The sequence below is a fragment of the Diabrotica virgifera genome, chromosome 8, assembly GCF_917563875.1.
Source record: "Diabrotica virgifera virgifera chromosome 8, PGI_DIABVI_V3a".
In the NCBI taxonomy this organism is placed as follows: Eukaryota; Metazoa; Arthropoda; class Insecta; order Coleoptera; family Chrysomelidae; genus Diabrotica; species Diabrotica virgifera.
This window is the reverse complement of record NC_065450.1, coordinates 127,843,147-127,860,632: the sequence shown is the minus strand read 5'-3', so window position 1 is coordinate 127,860,632 and position 17,486 is coordinate 127,843,147. Positions and strand designations below refer to the sequence as shown.

The 17,486-nt window shown below is 32.7% G+C and overlaps 1 protein-coding gene across 2 annotated transcripts in view; it reads right to left on the bottom strand.

The window, feature by feature from the left end:
• The window catches only part of LOC126890009 (kelch domain-containing protein 4), an 88,275-nt gene extending 78,131 nt beyond the window's left edge, over positions 1-10,144 (bottom strand). For both annotated transcript variants that reach the window (XM_050658809.1, XM_050658810.1), the window contains exons 1-2: positions 9,912-10,144; positions 3,491-3,661 (exon numbers count right to left, since the gene is read on the bottom strand). In XM_050658809.1, the coding sequence (XP_050514766.1) occupies positions 3,491-3,661; positions 9,912-10,025 (285 nt within the window). In that variant the 5' untranslated portion in view covers positions 10,026-10,144. The remainder of the gene's footprint in view (positions 1-3,490; positions 3,662-9,911) is intronic.
• Positions 10,145-17,486: the final 7,342 nt, after the last annotated feature.

Here is a 17,486-nt window from a genome sequence, read left to right as displayed (position 1 = left end):
TATTTGTTGGGAATGCTATCTGCGTTTATATACAGGCCGGTGAAGGTTGGTTTTCTATATATTGAAGTGGAAAAGCTGAAGGTGATCTGAAGATGTTAATTCCTAAGAAGGGCAGATTTCCAATGACTTCAATTTCACTAGTAAATTTCACTTCTTTATAGACGATACGTGGATGATATTTTTCTCATCTTCAAACATACCGATCACATTCAACATTTTTTAGATTATCTCAACCAGAAACACCACAATATGAAATTTACGCAAATCCTTCTTATATTCTCAGCTTCTCAGATTTGTAAGCTGTGGTAACCAGTATATGGAAGTTTGATACAGATATTTTCTCTGATTTCTTCTACTTTGCTGTTTGGTTGGAATTTGTTATTGAAAAAACGTCTGATGTATCTTTCTAAGAAGTTCAACGAAAAACCATTTTTACTTAAGATCACCTTTATGTTTTCTAACTCTTCATGTAGGAATTGCCAGGTTGAACACATAGTGAAAGTGCGGTGAACAAGTGTATTGATTAAACTTGTTTGGTATTTGTTGGGAATGCTATCTGCGTTTATATACAGGCCGGTGAAGGTTGGTTTTCTATATATTGAAGTGGAAAAGCTGAAGGTGATCTGAAGATGTTAATTCCTAAGAAGGGCAGATTTCCAATGACTTCAATTTCACTAGTAAATTTCACTTTTTTATAGACGATACGTGGATGATATTTTTCTCATCTTCAAACATACCGATCACATTCAACATTTTTTAGATTATCTCAACCAGAAACACCACAATATGAAATTTACTAGTGAAATTAAAGTCAATGGAAATCTGCCCTTCTTAGGAATTAACATCTTCAGATCACCTTCAGGTTTTTCCACTTCAATATATAGAAAACCAACCTTCACCAGCCTGTATATAAAAGCAGATAGCATTCCCAACAAATACCAAACAAGTTTAATCAATATACTTATTCACCGCGCTTTCACTATCTGTTCAACCTGGCAATTCCTACATGAAGAGTTAGAAAACATAAAGGTGATCTTAAGTAAAAATGGTTTTTCGTTGAACTTCTTAGAAAGATACATCAGACGTTTTTTCAATAACAAATTCCAACCAAACAGCAAAGTAGAAGAAATCAAAGAAAAGATCTATATCAAACTTCCATATACTGGTTACCACAGCTTACAAATCCGACGCAACATCCGTAGAACAATTAAAAAAGCATTTCCCTCTATAGAATTAAGATTTGCTTTCACGACTTTGGAAAGAATAGGATCTCGTTTCCATGTGAAAGACATGATTCCTAGTGATCTCGCATCTAACATTATATACCAATTCAAATGTAGCTGTGCAGCTACGTACGTCGGGAAGACTCGATGTCACTTTAATGTCAGATGTTGCGAACACTTAGGTGTCACTCCTCACTTAGGAAGACGATCAAGAACAATTCCAAATTCAGCGGTATTCCAACATATGACTGATTCTGACGATTCTATTAGTCGTAAGGACTTCTCAATCATTGGTAATGCAAGTTCTCCAATGGAACTCAGCATCAAGGAGGCATTATCCATATTTCTTTTGAAACCACCCTTAAACACGCAACAAGACATGGTGTGTTTGAAATTATTGACTTAACCCAATGATTGTCAATGTCATTTTTACGTTTTCATTAATTATTGTTTGTTCCTTTAAAATTATTTTAAAGCATTCGCTCAAGAAACTTATTATTCTGACGATGATATTCTAATAATTGAAATGTCACCATGAATTTTAATTTAGTTATGGGTTTTATCTTTAAGTTTATTATTTTTAAAAAGCTAATTTATCAGAATAAGATGTAGGTAGTGCTTTTCCTACCAAGTTTTTTTTAGATGATAATATTGCGCTTCCCTTAGATATTTGTGAAAGAGCCGCACCTAAGGAGCCAAAGAGCCACATGTGGCTCCGGAGCCGCACTTTGCCGACCAACCACTGTCCTAGGTCTCTGAGACTAGAGCTACCGAGGCACTCTGAAAAGTTACGTGGCACAAAGTATATTTAGTGTATCATACCTATGACTTAATAACATTGTTTAAATATATTTTTATGTTCGTTTGATTTGTCGTGCTATAATTTTACACTAGTAAATACCAAAAATCATAAAAAGAAATGTTTAAAATTTTCAAGAGTTGTTTCCAATATTCAGTACCAAGCATATCAAGGATTAAGGGGGGTGGGTATAGTATTTTTGATTATTTTTTTTCGATTTTTTTTTATTGGCTTATTTGATTGTAAATATTTTCAAGAGTATACCATTAAAATTTCAAGTTAATCCGAGCAAAATTGATGGAGATATGGATATATACAAAAATTTTCTTAGTATTATATTGACAAAACTACATTTTTTTAAACGCGTTTTCTGAAAAACATGTTTTTTTGAGGCGGTGTACATCATAACTCAAAAAGTAATGCACCGATTTTTCTGAAATTTTGCACACTTCCTTTTTAGAAATTTTACTAGGTAGTGACGTCAAGTTTTTGCTTATTTTAATATTTTTTTTGTTTTTTTCGATTTTTTCACTTTAAAGTCATACCATGAATTTAAAAATCAATATAATCATAAAAACTCGACGTCACTACCTCAAGAAACTCTTAAACTAAAATAATCTTTTTGGTTTATATATTTCAAATGATTCTGTCCGAAGATATGGTGTACACCGCAAATCATCTTCTTTTTTGGATCATCTACTTAAAAATGACGCCACTGCTTCATTTTTTAATATTTTTCAATAAAAATTTAACTGAATAATCTTCAAGTATTGTTCTTTAAGATATCCTTTTACCCATTTAATTTAACCCTACCACTTTCAAGGGAAAACGTTTTATAATTATGCAAAACAACGCAGAATTAACTATACCCCCCCCCCTTAAAACAATGGATTAATTTGATAGAACGCATGATGTTGATGTATGCGAATGGTTTGTTTTAAACCAAGAGGAGTAAACTAAAAAGACATATTCACACCCAAGAAAGTCACTAATAAGTCACCAAATAAATCTTCTTTTTGGATGATCATATCGGCCATCAACGGTAATCCATACATATTATATTATACTAATGTCGCAAAAGAGTTCTAAAATCCACTGTTTTTTTATATAAAACTAGACTAAAAATCTAAAAATTTAAGGAATAATGCAGAAAACATAAAGAATAGCCGATACAACTTAAGTAACCTATGAAATGTCAGTAGTGTCAAAATTTCATAAATGTCATTAGTGTGAAAATTTCATAACAGTGGAGTAAACTTGCCTCAGTTTTGGACCAATTACAAACAAGCATTACGGAGTGGTATATTTGAATTATTCCTCCTAATTTAAAAACAGGGTATGGTAAGTTTGTTTTTAGTTTTAAACTTTGTAGTCTTAATTTGAAATGGTAAATTTTAAAACAACAGATTAGAATATTATCTCAATTGATATAACCTAATATTACCCAATAAAAAATAATAGCTACAACCTTTTGTCCATTGAAAAATTCTCCCCCATACAAAATAAGCTGTTCTTTTTCTGGATGGGCCATAAAGGTGAAATTTAATCTTCTTGAAGGTGGACTGATTATAGCTTCAGTAACAGTCAACCTTTTCTTCTCTTCCTTCTCAATTTGTAATAAAATAGATTCTATATCATCCTAAAACAAGACAAGTAAAATTGAAAGACACAATTATTAACAGTTTTTTTTCAGAAGCTGTCTGTTATAAATCAGTTACACTGTAGCCAACAGGATTATTTAACATTAACCATGTAGGTATTCCTGATAAATACAGCAGGATTCTGAAACCCTGTTCCAGCTTGTACAGTTCTAGTGGATAAGGACTTTATGTTTTTGGAAGCACTTTATACAGTCCATTTACTCACAGTTTTTGCTGTGGATTTTAACACTTTGGGTGCAGATGGCATACATGTGAACCACATAGTGGCTCTGCCAATGTGCGGACAGGTCGCATGTAAGTATGCCATTGGATATACAAACTTTTAAGTTAAGATAAAAATTAATTTCAGTTCAGAGTATATTGAGTATAAGTCTTAACTCATTACATCCTCGGGCAACGTGCTAAAGAACCTCTTGAATTGACATGAAAGGGTACCCCCCGTTAAGATAGGCAAAATGCCCTCACTCCCAGAATTCAATTTTATTAATTTTTTTACGTTCTATGCGATTAAAAATGAGATTACGCGGATTTTTAGCTCGCCACCCCCCTTACCCCTCCCCCCAGCCAAAAACGTAGATTTTTAGGTTTAAATTTTTTTAGTTGGGTAGCAATTGATTTCAAAATTTCAAAAAATTCACACGTGTAGCTGAGGCTTTTACAAAACATGTTCATTTTTTATTGACCCGTAGGTCGAGTGTACATAACCTCAATTTTTTTTTTAATTTCTTTAAAAGCTTATAACTTTTTTTTAAAGATGGCTGCAGGTCCATTTTTTTTTAATTTTGTGTATTTTGTCAAAAACTATCTCTCTGATTTTTTTCAGATTTTTCCGTGAACTGCGCCATCTTGAAAAATCCGGAAAACTGTTTTTTTAAGGGGATTTTCTCCATTTTATAGACTTCAAAATAAATCAACTCAGGGTTTTGCTGATATTATATGTATAATTTTAAATAACTGAGTGTTTTAGGATATTCCAGAATTGGGCAAAAAACCTTTAAACCCCCTAAAATCATGTTTTTTCGAGTTATGTAAGGGCTTTTGCGGGTTTAATGCTACTTTTTGAGATCGATACAGCCTTAATTTTTTTTTCATTTCTTTACGTTATATGTGATTAAAAAATACAACCCATCGCATTTTTAGCCCACAACCCCCTCCCCCTGCCCCCACAAAGTCGTCAATTTTTCTATTTTTTTTTGTTTAGTTAAGTTGCAATTAATTTAAAAATTTTATGAGGCTTCTACAAAACATGTCTATTTTTTATGGACCCATAGGTCGAGTGTACATATATGACCTCAAAATTCCTTTTTTATTTTTTAAAAACGTATTTTTGACTTCGTTGACCAATCGATATTTTTTTAAAATGTGAAATGAATGATACATCTCTCGCGGACGGCCGCCTCAATACGTGCTTAGTTAATTAATAAAAATAATAGCTTAGTAATAAAATAATGACAAAAATTTCTCCCAGGCTTTTGTAGTGGGGGGGGGGGCTTTAAATTTTGATTTGGTCACTTTCATAATAATAATTTTTAATCGAGTTATTAAGCCTTGAAAATGGCCATTTTCGCGTTTTTCAAATTTTAAATCTCCTATCACTCGACAACAGTCAATTTTAGAGAAAAATCACAAGAGACCTTTTGTTACTCAGATTGATCCAGAGAATCTAAAACAAATTTGTCCGAATTGAGTAAGTTTGTGCAAAAAAAACCAATCGGAATAATTTACCAAATGAGGGCGAGCAATTAGAATATGTATAATTAAGGTAATATTAGGGGACCTACTAAATACAAACTAATGAACAAAGAACAAAATGTTTTGATTCACAAAACGACAAGAAGTATGATATATTTTGTAATTTTGAATATTTTTTCGAGATATTTGGCACACGTATTCGTAATATAATAAAGAATGGCGGTACAGAGCCCAATTTGAAAAATATATTAATATGTGGAAATTACTCTGTAATTAAATACAATATTAAAAAAACGAGCCTGTACCGCCATTAAGAAGAACAAAAATATACACTTTCTTCAAATAAACTTTTTTATCCGATGCCTAGATTTTGTGTCATTTTGGAACTACTAATGAAATAAAAAATTTAAGTAGTTCCAAAATGACACAAAATCTAGGCATCGGATAAAAAAGTTTATTTGAAGAAAGTTTATTTTTTTGTTCTTCTTAACCCTTAAACGCCCAACCTTTTTTTGGTTCCATGTAAGCCCAAGGGTGGGCAAAAAATGTCCACCTAGAAAATAGCTAATATATTTATTGAGGGTGGTTGGAAATGGATTAAACTTAAGAATCTTATGCTTAATAAAGACAGCATCTTCTAAAATATTAATATAAACAATTTACTAACCTTGTAACAAAATTACAATGAACATCAAAATTAACATACTAGTAAAAGCCGGTAATTCAGATTTGTCGATTTTCTCCAAATTCTTCCTTTCAGCCTCCTTATTGCCGGATAATTATGTCGATTATGTAATTATACGTCGATATTTATATTAATTATGTTCCTACCAACGAGAAATTATATAAAAACCATTAGTAACAAGTTTTACTAAGGGTGTACTTTTTGTGCTCACCCATATTTAACTCAAGATATTACTTTTATTTTCAAAAATATCGGTAGAACCAAATTAACATTCGATAAAGGGCTGTCTTTTTAACAATAAATAATTTTTGAAAATTTTTTAAACACGTAATAAATATGTTACAAAGGAATATGCATTTGGTGGACATTTTTTACCCACCCTTGGGCGTTTAAGGGTTAATGGCGGTACAGGCTCGTTTTTTTAATATTGTATTTAATTACAGAGTAATTTCCACATATTAATATATTTTTAAAATTGGGTTCTATACCGCCATTCTTTATTATATTACGAATATGTGTGCCAAATATCTCGAAAAATATTCAAAATTACAGCCGCAATCTTGGAACGCGTTTTTGCTACCTGTTGATCGCTACTGTATCACCTTAATTTTATTTTTTGTACCCTACCTAAAAAATATCAAAATGACATAGGTATCTTTACTTTATATAAAAATATTGCAAAAATTTGATATTATTTTCTTAAATGTAGTGTACTTGAGGACATACTGAGCAACTAACAGATATATTGAAAAAAATTAACCCGAAGAAATTATGTTTTAGTGGGCAGGTTGAGGGGGTAGAGGGCTAAAATTGGGCTAAGGCTTATTTTTTAAACACATAAAATGAAAAAAAATGAAAAAAAATATTCAGGCTGTAGCTATCTCAAAAAGTATTAGGCCTGGATACCGAGTACCAAAAAAAAGTTGATTAATAACAAGCTGAAAATCTGTTAATAGTTTAACAGTGTCTATTTGGACAAATTTTGATGTAGGTATGGGAACACTGGAACAGGGAAAGTTTTAATTGTGAAACATAATTTTAATTGTGGAATGTGCCATCCTGACAAGTTTAGGATTGTGAAAACTAGCAGGTTGTTTTTAAGTTTATTCAATAGCAAACTTTATATAATATATGAAAAAATGTTTATCCGACAAATATGTTGGGCATTTTAATAAGTCCGACATGTAGAACATGTGAAATGACAGGAATTATATTGGTTGTAAATAGCAGTTTGACTTTTGCATGAGAGTTTAATGAAAGGCTAACCAATCAATTGGAAGTTCTGTCAAACAAAATACATGGGACGTTTTCATAGTTTGACGTTCGAGACTTGTAACCTGTTCAACAATTAAAGCTTCCCCTGTTCCAGTGTTCCCGTGCATCAAAAAGTGTCTGACTAGACACCGTTAAGCTATTAACAAATTTTCAGTTTGCTATTAATAAACTTGTTTTTGATACACGGGATCCAGACCTGTATGAGTAACCGGTGAAAAACCTTTAAAAAAATTTGTAAAAACATAGTTTTTCTGGGGTTTAGAGGTGTTTTGCACAATTTTTCAATATACCTAAAAGTCAGTTATTTCAAATTATACATAACCTATAAAAAACCTTGAGTTAGTCTATTTTGAAGTATATAAAATGGAGAAAATCCCTAAAAACCACTGAAAAAAACAGTTTTGCGGATTTTTGAAGATTGCGCACCTTACGAAAAAATCTGAAAAAGTCAGAAATACAGTTTTTGATAAAATACACAAAACACAAAAAAATTAGACATGCAGCCTTCACCAAAATAAATTTATACGTACCTATTAAAAAAAAAACAAAAAAAAATTAAGGTTATGTACACTCTTGACCTTCGGGTCCATAAAAATAGATGTTTTGTAAAAGCCTCAGCTGTGCGTGTGAATTTTTTGTAATTTATAATTTAATTGCAAACCAACTTAATAAAAAAATAAAATCTAAAAATTGACGTTTTTGGCTGTGAGGGAGGGGGAAGGGGGTGGTCGGCTAAAATTGCGGTGCGTCTTAATTTTTTAATCACATATAACGTAAAAAAACAAAAAAAATATTCAGGCTGTATCGATCTCAAAAAATATGATTAGACCCACAAAAACCCTTACAAAAAAACATGGTTTTTGGGGGGTTTAAAAGTGTTTCGCCCCAATTTTTGAATATCGTAGAATACTCAGTTATTTCAAATTATACATAATCTATCAACAAAACCTTGAGTTGATCTATTTTGATGTCTATAAAATGGAGAAAATCCCCAAAAACCCCCTAAAAAAACAGTTTTTCGGATTTTTCAAGATAGCGCAGTTCACGGAAAAATCTGAAAAAAATCAGAGAGATAATTGAATGGTGGGCTACAACAATGTTGTAAGCGATATATTGGGTCAAAGTGAGGTTTTAATGCAATATTATTGTATATCCAAAGACCAATGCGAACTCCACCTGTGGTGACAAATGGGTGAATTGAGTAGCTCAGGAGTCACCACTGCCGGTCCTAAGCCCGGATAAAGGAGGAAGGTTGGGCAGTGGGCTGACAACCCACTCCCGGAAAAAACACACTGTTACGAAACCTGAACATTTGCCTCAGAATACAGGACGGAACTTTCGGAAACGACTCAAGCTACGAAACATGGACTATGCATTTGGAAACTGGAATGTGAGGACGCTAAATAGACCAGGAGCTCAAACCACACTTCTGCAAGAACTAAAAGCTCTGGGAAGACACAGTAAACAGCGACGCACAAGCCCTTTTAGGAGTCGGTGTATGGAGAAAAGCAGCCACAGACAGGCAAGGGTGGAGGCAAAAAATAAAGGAGGCCAAGGCTCAATTTGGGCTGTAGTGCCGTAGAAGAAGAAAGACCAATGTGAGCATCTTTCAATCTGGCTCAAAATATTTTGCCTTCCCTGAGTTTTTCGTACCGCAATGTTGGTATCCGTATGTTCGTAAATGGCTTGTTAATGTGTTTTTTTCATCTCCTGCATAATCTCGATTCTGTTGCTTACAACATTGTTGTAGCCCACCATTCAATTTTTGATAAAATACACACAATTCAAAAAAAAATTGGATCTGCAGCCATCTTCAAATTAAAAAAATTTAAAAAATATTTGAGGTTATGTACACTCGACCTACGGGTCAATAAAAAATGGACATGTTTTGTAAGAGCCTCAGCTACATGTGTGAATTTTTTGAAATTTTTAAATCAATTGCAACTCAACTAAAAAAATTGAAATCTAAAAATCTATGTTTTTGGCTGTGGGGGGAGGGGTAAGGGGGGTGGCGAGCTAAAAATCCACGTAATCTCATTTTTGAATCGCCAAGAACGTAAAAAATGACAAAAATTGAATTCTGGGAGTGAGGGCATTTTGCCTATCTTAACCCTTTGGCTTACACATAGCTAAAATTTCAAAGAAAAAAGTGATGTTGTGCCGATATGTGCTTTTGCCCTGAGGGTGAGTTTTACCGCTTCTTGAGGGTGAAAAAACCTATGTTCAAAATAAGTCCGACATTGAATAAAATGAATAATTTTAAGCAACTTTTGTTGTTTAGAGTTATTTCACCAAGTCAATACTGTTTGAGTTATTAGCGACTGAATATGTTCATTTTTCAACAAACAAAACACTTTTTTGGACGGTTTTTCGCAAATAACTCAAAAAGTAAGAATTTTATCCAAAAATATATTCTTAGTAAAAATATAGCTTAAAAAAAGCCAGTAGACCCAGTAAAAGCAGAGTTGTAGCTAATGAAAAGTAGATTCTTATTCCTCCAATTCCACATCCAGTATTTGAACGTGAAATAACCAAAATATGAAGTATCTTTATTTTTGTTTTTTAAAAAACTTTACCTCTCCCTTAGCTTGCAGTTCTTTCTTCATTTTGTTTGACAGTTTCTTTTCTGTTTTTGCTGTTGTTTTCTCGGCCCCTTTTCCCTTTTTCTTGTCTTTCTTATTCTTCCCCATGATTTAGTTTAGTTATAAAATTATTTTATGCAATGTGTGAGTGTGAATCTTAAACTTAAAGCGCCTTTTAAAACATAACCTCCTCAAAATCTAACCTTTCTCTCTTCTCTTGTGACGGTCTACCATTTAGATTTGCATCAGCCAATAATGTAATCGAGTAGCATATCTCATTTTTGTCACGATACACTCAACCAGAGATAGGATGGTACACATTTGTGGGCGGATCCTCCTTGGCGCGAAATACGTCACTCACAGAGTTGTTTTAAAAGTTAGCTTGCAGTACACATATAGTTAACATACGTTTTCGCTTATAAATTCGTTTAATTGTGTTTTTTGAGGTTTTTTTAAATATTTCGTTTTAAATAGGACTTTTCCACACTTCTTATTTGTTGTGAGCTTCCGTCATATTATGTCGTATATTAATATTATACACGGATTATAACATATGACCGAAGCTTGAAACAAATTCCACTTAAAATATTTCATTTTTTAGTTACATTTTTAAAGCCTAAACATTCTATTGTTTATGCAAAAGATCTGATTCATTTTGAAGGGTCCAGGATTATATCGTAAATATTAATTTTTAATTAAATTTATGTTTATGAAGAATGCGATGAAAAATTATAAACGGTCATTAAAAAAGAGGTCACGTTGTACGACAATTCAAATCAGCTGACCGGACATTTACAAAATTACTCACTGCACTAAAAAACATCAGACCTTTCTGACCTTCATCAACAGAAAGCGAACGTGTGTTTATAATTTCAGCAAATTTCTGTACAAAAAAGGAATCAGCTGGAAAGATCAAACACTGAACAATTTATGTTTTCCTAAAACTTATTTCAATAATAAAAACAACGAAAATTCAGATTAAACACAAATTTATAATTTTCCTGTTTCTAAATATGTTCAATATTTAATCAAATTTATACGTTTTAATACTAATTGCATTGAAAAATAATGAAGATAAAATAGAAAAATAAAAAAGAGAGTGAAAAATAATTTAAAAAAATGGAGTTAAATGATCTGGCAGGATTCATTTGCCATAAATTTAAGAACGACTTATCATTGCAAAGTTCGTCGAGTGCATCATTTACGTGGATAGATCATTTGAGCGAGGGTGGTTTGTCAAAACCATCTTCTGCATTCATGAATGCCATTGAGAGTCTCAACAGGGTATTTTTTGCTGCACATAATAAAGATGGATTAGTATGTGGTGAAAATTTCATAAAAAGTCTTTTGTTGCAAAGTGTAGATATTCAATGCCCCGAAAAAGCAAAACGCTTGTTCTTTAGAACAAGAATGTTCATTCGCATAAAAGAACTAAATAGATCAATTACGCTCCAGAGAGCTACCAAAAGAAAATGGAAAAAAATTTTAGCCTAGAAAACAATAAAAAGCTCTTAATAATGTGTATATGGGATTGAGCCACAATTGTTGGTGTAACGAAAATTACATTTCTTAAATACTACCGTTTGAGTTTCGATTTCCATTCCGGAAATCGCGAAAATTAAAAGTTAAAAGAAAATTACCTAAGTGTTGAAAATTCTGGGAAACTGTAGTAACCGTCTCGTAACCTCGTTCAGGTTACAAGAATTTTCCCAGAATTCTCAACACCTAATTTTCTTTTAAATTTTAATTTTCAAAGATTCAAGCTCGACTCTTCAATACGATTTGATTGATATGTCACAGGTACTATTTCTGCGATTATATTATATGGCACTTCCGGTTAGAACTTTTTAACCGAAAATTATAGGTATAATAACCAAAAGTATCTCTACATTTATTCTCATTTTGCTAAGGCACGTCAAATAATATATCGCTTTAAAACGGTAGGTACTTCCGGTTGCAACTCTAAAACCGGAAGTCCGATGTCAAATGTCTTATCTTTAACACCATCCTTGGGTTATAAGCTTTCATTCGACATCTCATTTGTCATTCTATCTGTATTAGTAACGGAGGAGTTATATTCACGGATGGACGGACAGACAGTTATGAAAACGGAAGTATATATTTGTTCTCGTCTTGCTAAAGCGGATCGAATAATATATCGCTTGTACTATTCCGGTGACTTTAAAACAGTACTTCCGGTTGCAACTCGAAAACCGGAAGTCCTAGGTCAAATTTCTCACCTTTAGTACCATCCTTATAATATAAGCTTTCATTCGACACCTCACTTGTCATTCTACCTGGTATAATGACGGAAGAATTGTGTCTACGGACGGACGTACGGACAGACATACGTAAATAATTCAACGTTTTCACATTTTTTCAAAATTGGGTGAAAACAACATGCATATTTTATTTAAACTACTGTATATGCGCATATTTCATACGTTTTTATTAGCATACTTGCCTAAGTTTAGTAATAAGTGTAGGAATAAAACTTTTATTTATACAAACGTTAATTCGAAAACAGCACTTATTTATTTCATGTTCTCTATTCAAACCTAACTAAATATTTAAAATAATGCTCGAACATATTTTGTAATTATGTACTTGTTTAGTTTTTAAGTTACTTATACAAATTTATTTGGTCTTTTAAATACCTTTTTTAATTTTAATTTGTGGGTAATTATTTTAAAATTTCTTCGACAAAAAGTTGTGTTTACATATATAGTAACTTCTGTGTAAATTTCAGATTTTTACCTTTTGTAATTTGAATAAAATAAGAGAAGTTTGACGTTATTTATATTGGTTTCCTTATATCTCGCCAGCGATTACTCTGTGAGTGACGTCATGCGCTCGGCAGACGAAAACTCGTTTTTAGGAACATCCGGGCCTGCATTTTTGTAAATGGATAATTAATTGTATAGTCCTGTCGCCAGGGGGGGTACAACGGCCTCCTGTATTCAGATGGACTTACCCAAGTTTTTTTATGTATTTTGACCTGTAGAACACGAATTTTTTGGGTAACAGTTGATCCGCATGTCGATAAGATTGTTATAAACCAAGAAGTTGAGGAATCACATAACAGCGATTTCTCGTTAAACAAAACATTTTTTTGTATTTTTTGGGCCATTCTAACCAAAAAATGTTTCTACAAATTTTTTCGTAGGATGCATAGTTTTCGAGATAAACACGGTTGAACTTTCAAAAAATCGAAAAATTGCAATTTTTGAACCCGAATAACTTTTTATTAAAAAATAAAATAGCAATTCTGCTTACCGCATTTGAAAGTTCAAGTCAAATTATATCGGTTATTTTAATTATTTGTATTGCTAAAAATTTATTATTTTATTGTTAAAAAAAGCTATAAACACCTAGTGCTTGAGTGATGTTTTCAATCATTTCTCATTTAAAATCGAACGAGTAGGTAGAAGAGGTGAAAGTGCAAGCGGGGCTATTTCTACGTAGCATGCATTAAAACGCATGTATTAGGCACGGGAAACACTATGTGTTTATAGCTTTTTTTAACAATCAAAAAATAAATTTTTATCAATGCAAATATTCGAAACAGATATAATTTGACTCAAACTTTTAAAGGCGGTAAGCAGAATTGCTATTTTATTTTTTATTCAAAGGTTATTCGGGTTCAAAAATTGCAATTTTTCGATTTTTTGAAAGTTCAACCGCGTTTATCTCGAAAACTATGCATCCTACGAAAAAACTTGTAGTAACATTTTTTGGTTAGAATGAGCCAAAAAATACAAAAAAATGTTTTGTTTTGCGAGAAATCGCTGTTATGTAATTCCTCAACTTCTTTGTTTATAACAATCTTATCGACATCCGAATCAACTGTTACCCAAAAAATTCGTGTTCTACGGGCCAAAACACATAAAAAAAACTTGGGTAAGTCCATCTGAATTAAGAAGGCCGTTGTTACCCCCCTGGCGACAGGACTAGTATGTGGTTACCCATGAAAACACATAATTTGGTTTTTCTAGATGAAAAATATTTTTGTATAATTTTTTCTGTTATAATTAACAATTCGAATTATAATAATGCCGGTTTATCCACTACTGGGCGCTTGGGGCGGGCGCCCAGGGGCCCGGGCCCGTTCCTTTTAATTATAAAAAAAATAAAGTCGCTAAATAATCTACATATTTTCCGAAAATAATTTCATACGCAGATACGCCAATACACTGCATTAAGAACTGTGATAACTTTTAAACCAAAGAGTGATTCCTTAGAAAATTTATGGAGACAAAACTTATTATAGAAGATAAAATGAAAGCAACTTTTATAGAGTTAAACCCAATGGAGACAAAGAAAAGAGAGATTGGCTAATCTATACGACGCAAGTGTTAAAGCTGTTTATTGTTACCCATGCAAATTATTTTCAATTGAAAAAAATATTTTAACTGATTTTGGATGTACCGAGGCTGGAAACATTTGAATAGTTTGCTCAAATCTTAAGGCCGCGTCTCACCATCAAATAATTTGATCAAACAGTTTGAGCAAACTTGACGTACTTGAGGAAGTACGTCAAAGTGACGTCACAATTGCAATTTTTTTTGAAATTCTAAAAATCTGTGCTCTCACTATCAGTCTAGTTTGATCAAATTTTTTGTATTGAGTTGTCTAACTTGTTTGTACTTTATTTAAAATTAAAATTTTTCATTATTATCCACAATGAACACTCAGGATGTGACGTCACTAACTGTCACTTTCAGTTTGCTCAAACCAGTTTGATCAAATTATTTGATGGTGGGACGCGGTCTTTACGAAGAAAGTAAATTTCATCTGAACATGGTTACATTAATAACAAGATCATCATTAATTGGAGTTATAGACGCTGGCTTGAAAGAGCAAGTGGAACGCGAAGTTGACTATTGGGTAAAGGTCCTAAGAAGCAAGCATATTGTAGAAGCCTTGGAGGTGTCACCAGGGAAATGGACCAATAAGTTTTCAATTTAAAAATCTTCTAGTAATATTTTTAATATTTTTCAATATGATTAATGTCGCTATTAGGATTGAAAACTTTACCTTTCAATTGCCAGATGACGCTAGTCACCTAATCCATTCACGTCAGTTGCGGTGTGGGGGATAAACTCTCGTTGTTGGTCACTTAGAGTATATGGAGCAGCAGGTCTACGTCTCTCCGATGAGACTCCAATAGGAGTCGAAAATCGTCGATTCAGAGTGCTGGACTGCGCTCCGTATTCTAAGTGAAAAATAAGATTGTATTGCCTTCGCATTGTAACTGAATAAAAATGGTATACATTTTTATTTTTATATTAGTATTACTCCTATATAGAGTAACTAGGTCCATTTTCCGTTGGAACTTTACCAAGCTGCAGAAGGGGGTTGTGAATTGCATAGTGTAGAATTCCTTCCCTTTTGTCTTCACTGCAGCATCCATCTGGCTTGCATATTGTAGAAGCCTTGGAGGTGTCACCAGGGAAATGGACCAATAAGTTTTCAATTTAAAAATCTTTTAGAAATATTTTTAATATTTTTCAATATTATTAATGTCGCTATTAGGATTGAAAACTTTACCTTTCAATTGCCAGATGACGCTAGTCACCTAATCCATTCACGTCAGTTGCGGTGTGGGGGATAAACTCTCGTTGTTGGTCACTTTAGAGTATGGAGCAGCAGGCCTACGTCTCTCCGATGAAACTCCAATAAGAGTCGAAAATCGTCGATTCAAAGGTTATTCAATTCCTTATTCAGTAATATAAACATTAACATGATTAGTTATACAGGGTGTTCAAAAAATTTTTTTTAATTAAATTAATTGTTTAATAATAATTCAAAAATTTTTTTTGGACACCCTGTATAAATATTGATCTTAATGATTATAGTACTGTATCGATAATTGAATAATCTTTCAAATGAGCTAGCACACGACCCCTATTTTCATTTAAAAAAATAGTCGATTACGTCATCACGCCCAGATGGATGACGTCACTAGTACGATATATATGTCAAAAAATCATAATTAAAAAATCGAATAACTTTTGTATTTTACATTTGTTTTCTAATTCTTTAAATAAAGCAGTTTACAAGGGGGTCAAAATATAGTGAATAACCCTGTACATTCATTGGGGCCGACCGACCGGCTCTGTCCCGTCATACAGCTGACCGACTATAATAACTTTTATTTATATTCAATTTAGAATGTGTGTACTGATGTTCAGCTTTAGGATTTAATTACCTTCGTAGGAAAGCAACTTTGATACCCTATCAGTAACCCCTGTTCTACGTTTCGCTTGACCGACCGCAGTATGTTTCTCTACACAATCACAGTAATCAACTGTGAAAAATCTAGCTTTAGTAAATTCAAAGATATTTTTCAGCGATGCCTCCTCCGTCTATTATCATTATTGTATATAGAGAATGAAGAACTGGAGAAATAAAACTGAATTGTGATAATATTATATGGCAGTTTGCGAATGCCAAGTCAAGTTTTAAATGTATTTTTTTGATTATTTTTTACGTTTGCTATTCTTCTTGCTTGTTTAAAAAAATTATTTTATGGATTTTACAATAAACCTTTATAGTTAGTGCATGTGTTTTCTGGTTAAAAAAACTGACAACGAATAGCAATAAAGGGGGCCCCTAAACCTCCAGCGCCCAGGGCCAGAAATAAAGTTAAACCTAGAACCCCAATTATAATGTACATACAGTGATGAGCGCGCTAGAGCGCTGTAATAACCTGCAAAATAACGCAAAAGATAGAAAAACATAATTCATTGTGAAGTGAAAAGAGATGAAGCTAATAGAGGTGGAAATTATCGATATAAATGTATAAATTAACATAACATTACATAGTTTCCCAGCTTTAGACGTATCGGAGGAGCATGACAACTGTCACTGTGACAGCAGCATTTTATAAAATACACCTGTCACAGACGTCTAAAGGTGGGAAACTATGTAATGTTAATTTATACGTTTATATCGATAATTTCCACCTCTATTAGCTTCATCTCTTTTCACTTCACAATGAGTTATGTTTTCCATCTTTTGCGTTATTTTGCCGGATAGCGCGCTCATTAACTAACTAATGTTGAGAAAATATTCCAACGAAGGATTTTTCATGTTATTTTCTACCACAAAATTTATTGCGTTGAGGATAGCGGTTAACTCGGCTGTATAAATGGAAGTTAATTTCGGGAGTTTAATTAATATGTTAGTTTTATTGAACATAAATGCTGCTCCCACTCCCTCCATGGTTTTAGAGGCATCGGTATATATAAGATTATGATTACCGTATGTTTTGAGTTCTTGGAGGGCATATTGATATAATACTTTGGGATGGTTATCTGTTTTTTATGTATGGAGAGTTTGGTATTTATAGTTGGGATAGAAATAGTCCATGGAGGAACAGTGTTGACAGTTGGTAAAAAATACATATCTGGAAATTCGAATTCAAGTTCATTGAGGTATCTATTAACCCTTTCATAAAAGGGAACGTCAAGCCTAGAATGTCTTGTAAAAATATTCCTAAAACGGTCTGAATTTATGTAGTGGTTAACAGGATTCATGGGATTTGCCTGTATTGATGCCGCATAT